This window comes from Vulpes vulpes, chromosome 12 (genome assembly GCF_048418805.1).
Source record: "Vulpes vulpes isolate BD-2025 chromosome 12, VulVul3, whole genome shotgun sequence".
NCBI lineage: Eukaryota > Metazoa > Chordata > Mammalia > Carnivora > Canidae > Vulpes > Vulpes vulpes.
In genome coordinates this window covers 126794409-126804947 of record NC_132791.1, presented here as the reverse complement: position 1 = coordinate 126804947, position 10539 = coordinate 126794409, and the positions used below count along the sequence as shown (strand labels likewise).

At 37.6% G+C, this 10539-nt stretch overlaps 1 protein-coding gene across 1 annotated transcript in view; it reads right to left on the bottom strand.

Moving 5' to 3' along the window:
* Positions 1–1832: 1832 nt before the first annotated feature.
* The window catches only part of GUCY1A2 (guanylate cyclase 1 soluble subunit alpha 2), a 319325-nt gene continuing 310618 nt past the window's right edge, over positions 1833–10539 (bottom strand). The window contains exon 8 of the mRNA XM_072729914.1: positions 1833–5278. Within this exon, the coding sequence (XP_072586015.1) occupies positions 5071–5278 (208 nt within the window). The 3' untranslated portion in view covers positions 1833–5070. The remainder of the gene's footprint in view (positions 5279–10539) is intronic.

Sequence of the window (10539 nt, the reverse complement as noted above, 5' to 3'; positions counted from 1 at the left end):
TTACTTGGGCAGCCAGATGATCCCACGCTGATGAGTTGAACCATTGAACAGGATCATTTCTTAATAAGGATGGGATGGCAACGAAGCACTTGACTGAAGTTGTGTTCTGGTCACAACATATTGGAAATAAAAATGCAAACCTTCCTTATCGGCATTCCAGGTCCTTCCAAAAGGTCACTCCTTTGAATCATGTAATATCTACATGCAACACACACATGCACACATACCTACACCTGTCCACAAAGAGGATTCATTACTTTATAAAACTGAAACTATTTTACAACATGAGATTGGCCGTATCATGGACTTTTTTTAAATATGAAAGGAAAAGGAACAAAGGAAGGAAACAGAAAGGCAGCAGGACAGAAATACTTAGGTTTCAGTTGTTTGAATCAAGTGTGAGGAAGGAATTTTGCACACTATCTCAGTATATTCTGGCAAGATCAATCTATCTATCTATCTATCTATCTATCTATCTATCTATCTATCACTGCTTGTGAATGAAGTATATATCAAGAGCTACCCATAAGGCATCATCATTCAGACTGGTGTATGTTAACCCTCATGACTCAGTCTCTTGTGTACCATGTTTTTCCATCTGTATCTGGTAGATATGCTTATAGAAGCTCTGAAATAACATGATTTTTGTAGTTGAAGATCTATATTCTAATGATAGAAATACCTAGGCTGCAATTGATTGGTTCTTGGTTCTGGGACTTAGTTTATCAGTATTCTTGGCTAAAAGGCATCTTGTGTCACCCAAAGCCTATTCAGTCATATATAATTCATTTTGAAGGAATTTTTGGTAAAGTTACGCCAAGTGTTTGGAGTCAGGCTGTATTTGGAAGAAAAAGCACGGGGAAAAGCTGCAGACATTAGCAATGCCCCCAGCCCAACTGAAAATGGTTAGTTCACTTCAGAAGTGCCTTGTTACTTGGGCCTGAGGTTGTGTGGGTCTTCCTGTCTGCCTCTTGCAGTGGCCATGTTAGGTTCAGAGGTGCTAGTGTTTGTTGGGGCCAGGTTTGAAGGAATGAGATGGTTTCCAGTCACACCATGGAGTAGACAGGGTCAGGGCACGGGCTCAGTAGTGCATAAAATGCATGACAAGACAGAAACCTGTGTGTACAAGTTTTGTTCTCTCCTGATGATCCATGACACTTGTCCTCAGCAAGTAGGGATCCCCAAGAGCCTTCAGTAAATAGATTTAATGACAATCATAATCTCAAGGTCTTTCTTGGTATCTCAAAACCTCAAATATGTGATTTCAATAGGTAGCAATATTTCTGTATAAAACACAGAGGTTGGTAGTTTACCAAATTCTGAGGCTTTGCCTTTTGAATGTATCAATTTAATTTTGCTTTATTGCTGGAAATCTTTGGAGCATTTTGCAAAATTAAAAACCTTGCTGCTCTTGTGAATGAAATTTTGTATAAGTTGTTGCCTTGTTTTGCTCTGTTTCCTGGAAGGGCACACTTTGCACTTTAACAATAAAACACTGTGTCTCTGATACTATTATCCCTGGACAAGAGATCCAAGTGTGAGACCATGAGAGTTCCTATTTGGAGTGCTGAGTCCATGGGCGCACTCTAAGTCTCAGGTTTCAGTGACAGTCTCAGAGTCACAATAGGTCACAGCTCATTGGACTTCAGAGAGTCAGATGTTAAAAGGGAAATCCAAATAATTTAAAGTAGAAGAAATGAATATCAAAGAGGTTTTAGACAATCACCTGTTATACAGAAGCTTTATCTTCTTTATCTTCTTTCTCTCACTATACCATACTACATAGATGAGAGATCCAATGATATGTGTTATCATGGCACTGAGAATTATTCTTTTTTTATTATGGCTAATGTTACCTGTTTATTAAGATTACCAAAGCACATACTGTGCACTGTTTGGGGTACATATGGGGGGTTTGTGACTTTGTTGGATTACAGATTTATTTGCAAATGATGACGACTTTCTATCAAAATAATACTGATGTCAGTGTGGATCTCTGGTACTGATGCTTAGTTATGTAATGACTTCTTCAAATTAGTTACCCCAAAGCACACTAATCTAGAGGAGCTGTAAGTGCCAAATTATATTTGAATGTATCCATTTTAGAGTGGGTTAAAGCCATTTCCCTAATTTAATAACACTTGACTTCTAATAGGACATCCATTTACATTCTTTTTAATCTGCCATACTAAAATACATGTTTGCAGTAATTTTTAGGTAAGAATACTGTACATATATTAGTCAAATGAAGTACTAACTATGATCCATTGTTGCAGTCACATTTCCTAAATGGAGGATACGTAGACTGTATTACATAGGACAAATAAAAGTATAATAGCTTTTCACAGCTTCTAACTTCTATGAGTGCAGCTTGAATAAACAGCCATTTTATGCAGTAACTTGCTAACACATAGCAAGAGGGTAATTAATAATGAACTGTAATAGGTTGGCAAAATGGTAACAGGTTAGACAATTGTCACAGACTACAGCTTCAAAGATACATTTAGATTACATTGTTTGAAAAGTGTAGTTTACATCCTGTGATATATAATAGATCTCTGGTATATTTTTCATTGTGATATTTGTGACAATGTAAATGGCTACTTCTTCTTTAAGTAGAACCATATAAGCTAAAAGTTTGTTATTCTTTTGACAAATTGAATGTATATACAATTCGTGTCTTGGGCGCTATCACCAATTACTGGATAATGAAGTAGATTTTCAATGATGCTTTTAAAATATGCTTCCCACAGATATTCTTAAGTATAGAAAGAATAATCATATACTTAGAATAATTGTTTAGACACATCTTTATAAAAAGCAGAGAAATAGATTGGATGATTACTGGAAATCCTGATGGTTACAAAACACATTGTTTACCACCAAAATGTTTACTGATTTACTTTATCATAATAAGCTCTAAGCTCCTGTGCAGAATAAGCATAAATGACTTCAGGGAAGCTGGGTTCTCTCTCCATGCCCCTGTGCTGTGCAGAGCACATGGTTAAAGTGTTGCCGGATTTCAGCAAGAGGACTTAGGGGCTCGCAGCCTGTTCTGCCCACACTGACTATAAACCTGCCCCCTTGTTCCCAGTGAAGGAAGTGGGTTAACCTCCAAGGCCCCTGAAGAAATTCTTTTGTAACTATCCTCATGAAGGCACCCTGACCTCAACCTACAAAACTCCACTTAAATAAACACCCTGGCCTCTGGCCTCCATGTTGTTAAAAACAGAGACCTATGCCCAGGGAGGAGAAACGACTGGCAAGGATTCAGAGAGCTCATGGTCTAGATCCTGTCTGCACAGTAAGTATTACATTCGTGTCTTCATAAGCCTTGGGGTGAAAACAGAGTTCAACAATTACAGGAATGGTCACTATTATATAACACATACTTTGCATGTCTACAAATGTTTTCTAGCTACACACTTAGAGAACTTGAAAACATGAATAAACCTCGTAGACTACATTGGACACCAGTTAATATGCTCTGTAGCTGAGTTATGTTACAAACAAATCATAATGCAGCCATAATGCCTGACTGGAGAAATCACTCTATTACATTCAATAGACATAAGCTCTCAATGAGCATACTGTCTGGAGTAAAGAGCCACTTCAAGGTTTCAAGGAAACAAATATTTCCAGTTCATTAACCTCAGTAGAAACTTGGTTTATATTAGATCCAAAATAGGAAAACTCTAGATGTACTGTACTCCTAATTTCAGGGTGCATCTGTGACAATATTTTCATGCGGTGCTAATTAGTGGGAACAGGTCTTCATTTTAGCACCACATGTGATCGAAGCCTATCTGTCACTATGGCAATGGCTGGGCCTGGAGGCTAGACCTACCTCTGTGTTCATGAAGGTGATTCACTGAATTTAAGAGCCCCATCAATCAAACTGCAGAAGAAAAATTCTTTTTTTTTTTTTTAAATCTCAAAGCCATAAAATACAGGGTTTCTCCATCCTTGCTTATTTTGCAAGAAGAAACAACATTCTTGGCAAAATGTCCTACGGCATCTAGGAATTTGCTCCCAAGAGTGGCAGGTAGCCCTTAGGAGGCATCCAGTGGGGAAAGTAGAAAGGTAGGGGAAGGAGTAATAATGTAGTGGGGACTCTGTTTATTAGAATATAGTTGAGTACATTGTACACGCTATCTATTTATAAATGCTAAGTTGAAAAGGGTCCACTGTAGCAAAACATTTCATTTTAAATGACATTTGTTAGAAGATGGCAATAAGACCTTTCTGTAATCCTTGTTACAGATAAATCTGTTATTAGGAAATTCTATTTCCTTTGCATTCCATGCTACATTAATTAAATCTAAAGGATATATTTACTAAGCAGACATACAATGCTTTCTCAGCATCTGAAGTCCTTGGTTATATGTATTCTCAGTCCAAGCACTAATCTGTCTAAATAAGTGAAGCTATATTTGATTAATAGGTTACAGTTACATAATATACCAACTACACAGTAGCAGATTCTGAAAATCGAGTAATGTTGTGTGAAATGTAATTATCTAGAAGAAGAGAGATGTATAAAAATAGGTAATATCCCTAAAATATTTTGCTGAGTTACAGTTCTTCCTGCTGGGAAGTTGACCACACTGCCATGATGTATGTATGAAATGTCTGTTCAAAAAAACAAAATTAGAAAATATTCCTCACATACCAACTCACTAAATGTAGGAATATATCATCAAAACTGGCTCTCAAAAGTGATAGAGATATATGGGAAAAAATACCTGTATGTGTGACGAACAAGAAAACACGGAATCTATTTATTGGTTAGTTTTGAAAGGGGGCCCGTACTTAAAATATATATAATATATATATGACCAAAAAACACTTACATGGATGGACACATCTTATTACCCTCACCTCTCTCTCTCTTTTTTTTTTTTCAGTCATCATCCACCTTTTTCTAGGATTATTGCCTAACATAACACAGAAATTCTGCTGCTTGTTCTCAGCAAGGTAGTGAAAGAGAAACCACCTCTTTCCACTCTCCAGTCATGACCCATGTTCGGGCTTGTGCTTTTTGGAGGAGTCTTTTATCTGCAGTAGGTCTCAGAGGCTTGTCTCCCGGAGGAACATGGTGCCAATGTTGTAGGAAACTTTTTTTATTCTCGAGGAAGAAAGAGAAGGCTTTGGCTGCTTAGGACCAGTCCTTACCTCCAGGAAATAGCAGATTCCAGGGATTTCCTTTGGAAAGTTGTCTGGAAGTTCTTCACGGGACCGAGGAATGAATGTGAAACTTTCTTCCCGTTTTAATAATCTAAGGAGAAGATACAGGTAATATGAATCAAATAGGCAGGTCAGATGAGAACACATGGACAGAAAATTTAACACCCCTATTTCTTTGTACAGATGTGGCTTTCACAGGCCTCCATATGCTAGAAGATGTTGTTTCTAAGGAAAGATACCTTCATGTCATAATTTAAAAAAAAAATACTGTGCCTGGTCTCACTTGAAAATATTTTTTGCAAATTTGATTTTGTTTCCTAAACAAAAGGTGAAGAAAACTGTTTAATGAAATTTTTATTTGAATCTGTAGTATTTACCCTTCGTGTTTTTAAAATCTGCCTAAATTCTGGAGCACTCCTCTTATGTTTTATAGACTCTCTCCTTAGGCTTCAAATGTGTATCCTGTGTGTCAAAGACAACAGTCAATTATTGAGCATTGTAGAACAATATTCAAGACTGCAAGTGTCTGCCATAGCTTGCTACTGATTTCTAGCAACTCATGTTTTGGGAGTTCCAGCATTTACTGCTCAGTGTGACTCTTCCCTTCTAGTCATACTTAAAGACTCTTTCCTAGCACACTAAGACTGGAGACCTCCCTTGTCCAGGTCCCTGACACATTAAGTTTGACACCCAGACCTAAAATGTGGCCCAGCAATTCACTTTAATTCAACAGCTCCTAGGGGTTGCTTATTATTGCCCAAGAACAATCTCCTAGGCACTCCTGTGACTATATAATGAATAGAACACCACACCACCAAAGAAAGAAACCAACCATAAGAGACTCTCAACTATGAGAATTGCTGGAACAGAGGTGGGTAGGGGGATGGCATAACTAGGTGGCGAGCCCTCCTTAGGCTCACCAATGAACACTGGGTGTTACATGCAACTGATGAATCACTGAACTCTACCTCTGAAACTAATAATATGCTATTTGTTAATTAACTGAATTTAAATAAAATAAAAACTTTTAAACACCACATTTTGTCGAGATAGAAACAAGGAAATAAAGAAGCAGAAAATAAAGACTGAAAAGCAAACAAAGCCCACAGTAATACAGAAAGTTAGGATTAGTATCATCATGTATCCGTTTAATGCATTTAATAGCATTACAGAATGATGTAAGAGAGTGAGAGTGAAGCCTGATGAAGTAGGGTAAGATGAAGTTTTGAAATCCTAAACTAAATGCTTAGACTTTATTTGGAAGACACAGTGGAGCCAAAACCATCATCCTTTCTCCTAAAAACAATTCCTTTTCCTAAGACAGGTGAATGCTAACAGAAGATCCATGTTGTGCAGTGTAAGAGATGGGTCAGGGAGGAGAAATGTGGTGATAAAAGGCAGGGTCAGAAAGGCAATGAATGCAAGGAAAACAAAGAATGTATAGAAATGCAAGATCACCATATAAGCAGGGATGACCACCTTTATGCTAACAAGGGAAAAATCATTCTTTGATTCTTAATGGATAAAAATATCTAAAAATAACAGTTGGTAGCACTAAGAATTCTTATAGAATGAGTGACCTATATTTACTTTATGAATGGGAGTTATATTTTGCTTTATAAAGGATTTTCGTTTAAAGTTTTAATTGATCATTTCTTTAAAAATATTGTACAATGATTACACTAACTTGGAATATAAAGAAATGAGGCTTAGGACGCCTGGGTGGCTCAGGAGTTGAGCATCTGCCTTTGGCTCAGGTCATGATCCCAGAGTCCCAGGATCGAGTCCCACATTGGGCTCCCTGCATGGAGTCTGCTTCTCCCTCTGCCTATGTCTCTGCCTCTCTCTCTGTGTGTGTCTCATGAATAAATAAACAAAATCTTTAAAAAAAAAATTAGGCTCATTCTGATATTTCAGAATATATCATCAAAACTGGCTGAATATTTCAGAATTCTTTCAGATACTTTATTCCATCCATATTACCTTATGCAAAACCTAAACATGCTCTTCTCTGACAAATTTATGAAGGGTAAAAGTAAGTCCAGAAATAAGTTAGAGTGATTTGCTCACAGAAGCAGTAAGGCAGTGATAGCATTGGAACTAGAATCCAGATTTGTTAAGTCCTAATCAGGCTCAGCCCTACATTAAGTAATAAAACTACACTAGGATAATTCTATCACAAAACAAACTGAGATGTAGGTAAGGCATTCATGACAATCAGAATGGAAATCGTTGGTACTCTTTGTTTTCCTTCTGTGTTTATAGATGTCAATTTTCTTTACATATAATATGTAATCAATTACTTCAGAAGTAAAATGCAAAGTTCCCTAAACAATAGTTAAATTTAGTATTGGTTTCCACAATAATTTTGCTTAGCTCAAAAAGAATAGTCATCGACGTGAAACATTTGGGTATCAATGATGTCAATCAACAAACGTGTTGAGTGCTGGGGACATGCTATAATAGTCCTCTGGAATGGAGGAGAGGGAGTAGAGATATGCAGGGCATGTTAATACAGAACCAAAAGGGCAAAAAATACTGACAGGAATGAATTAGCAGCAATGCAAGACAATATATAGGAAAACATTTGATAAAATCCAAAGGAGTAAATTCCTTAGGGTCATTGGACAAATGATGATTGTGGATCTTAGTACAAATTCAAGAACCAGAGCATTAAAATTCACACTTACCAATTATAAAATAAAGTCACAACCCCAACCTTTCAAATAAGATTCCTTAAAGGCCCAAGATATAGGTAGGCCTCAGCATGAGCTGCATTCCTCTCTCCCTATATGTTAAGCCCTCAGTTTTTTTCATGCTTTATTTGACTCACCAAGGTCTTTATATTTTGCTCTAATGGAGATATTCTGACAGTGAAAATGAACACTTGAGTTCACATCTATGGCAGTACTTGTACATGACTGAAAGAAGGGTGCACACTAGCCGCTTTGGATGCCAGGACTTTTAAATAATTCACTGCACTTTAGTAGGAAACTCTTCACAATGACTTGACTTCTTGACATTTTAGGTGCGTCTCCTATTTACTGTGCTAAAAATGACAAAGACAGCAGTTTCTATGAGGCTTTATTCTTTTCCAAATAACATGTTGGTATTCATAAACTAAATGTAGTTTTAAATTTCAATAATATAAATGAGAGTGCACAGGGTAAATTGATCCAAGCTCCTGTGATATCCAGCATTTGGCAGTGTTTGTATAAGTGAACACTGAAATGCAATATTCAGATGATTTCCAATAGGCCAATCTGAATGAGCTCCTGGTGGGGCCATGCAGGAGGTCAGGGGAAACATTTCACACAGCATGCCTCGTGATGATGAGTTGTGGTGCTGAATAAATGATCAAATGTGTATACAAGGATTAGGAATTTATACCCTGATCACCCCAGAACCTCTGTGCCTCTGAAATGCTTTATTAAGTCCAGTCCCTGGGCTGGCTCTAAAGCTATGCCTAACAATCCATTTCTTCAGTAACTTGGGACTGATATGGAAGCTTAGATTCTCCACAAATCTAAATTAATCCCTAGCTGTAATCCCCAGCTGGTTGATATACAACCTGGGAGTTTTGGCACATGTTTAATAAGTATTTGGAAGCCACACAAATCCTAGCTCACCTGCCTGTCACTATTCCTCCTCACAACAAAGTCATTCCTACAAACTGATTTTCACGATGAGAATTTGTAGCTGGTTTGGATCACTGAGTGGCCCCAAAGCATGTGAGGGGAGCTTGATACAATGGAGGTCTGTTGACCTGCCCCCTCACTGCTACAAAAATGAAGCCCATCCCAGACTCATTCAGTTCTTGTTTGCATGCTCATTTCTGCCTGTTTGCACCAACCTATGTGCTCTATTCTGTATCTGTCCTGTAAATGGAACTGAAACTTATTGACACTGAAGTACAAATGACCTACATGTAGTTTACATTATAACACAAGTCACATATTTTTAAAAAGATAATGGAATTATAATGGTGATATTTCAGGAAACTTATTCTGGGATTTATTACCTTCTGTAGATCATACTTGGTCATCTATAGGCTAAGGTCAGAATTCAGTCTTTTATTCTTTCATATCCTTCTATATACTTTTCTCCAAACATGCATTGGTTTCATCGTGATTTAGGGTGGCCTTTATGGCCACTTGATATGTGCGTTTCCCATACTGCTCTAGACTGCAGAATTAGAAAAGGTAACCAATCATGCAATTCTCTCCACCTTCATGCAGTCCTTGGTCAGGGAGTTCAGCAGTTGGCTGGTCCACAGTTAGTTACTACACACACTCTATGAGCTGGGTGCTGACCCAATGCATCCCTACTTCTGATCATATTAGTTATGGGGTAGGAGAAGACTGAGAGAGAAAGAAGAAAGAATTTTTGTTTTTGCTGAAGATGGCTCTCCATAAAGTGGTTGTAATTTTGTTTTGTTTTAGCTGAGTTGACACCATGGACAACTCCATAGTCACAGCTAACCTTGCTGAAATTAATACATCTAGTTGCAGCTTCAAATAGTGACCAACTAGTACATGCAGCCTCTAAGACCTGCCTGTATGAAGTTACTATATGAGATTGGAAAATCTGTTTCAACAACTGAAAAGGTCCATGTAATGTACAGAGCTCTGAGACAGTGACAATTCAGAATGCTATTTATCAGCTTGGTCACTAACATGTCCACTAATTACTGTGCTACCAAAAGATGCTATAAGAAAAGGTAAGATAAAGCAGTATATAGTGCATCTTTCAGAGCTCTGGGCTAGAAGGAATACCTGGAAAGTGACCTTTTAAAGACTTTGGATGTCTGAAATGTCTTTGGTTCAGACATTTAGTCTAAACATTTAGTTCAGACTCTCAGCTTGACCGGTTTCATTAGGCATTAAATTCTTGTTTGGAAATTACTTTCCCCTTCAGATTTTGTTGCTAGAAATTCAAATTGTTCTGTTTTCCACTGCAGTGTATGATTTTTCTCCTCATATGTCCATCAATGTCTCTCATCATCATCTTCCGATCTCTGGTTTTAGGAAAATTAATGACAGTATATCTCAATGTATCTTTTTCTCTGTTTCTTTTTAACCATAGTATAGTTGACACAAAATATAACATTAGTTTCAGGGGTACACCACAGTGATTGGACAACTCTACACATTAGGCTATGCTCACCACAGGTGTGGCTACCCTCTGTCACCATACGACACCATTACAGTACCACTGACTACATTCCCTATACTATACCTTTTACTCCCATGACTTACTCATTCCATAAATGGAGGTCTATACTTCCCACTCCACTCTATCCCTTTTTGCCAACCCCCTCATCTATGGCAACCACCGGATGGTTTTCTGTAT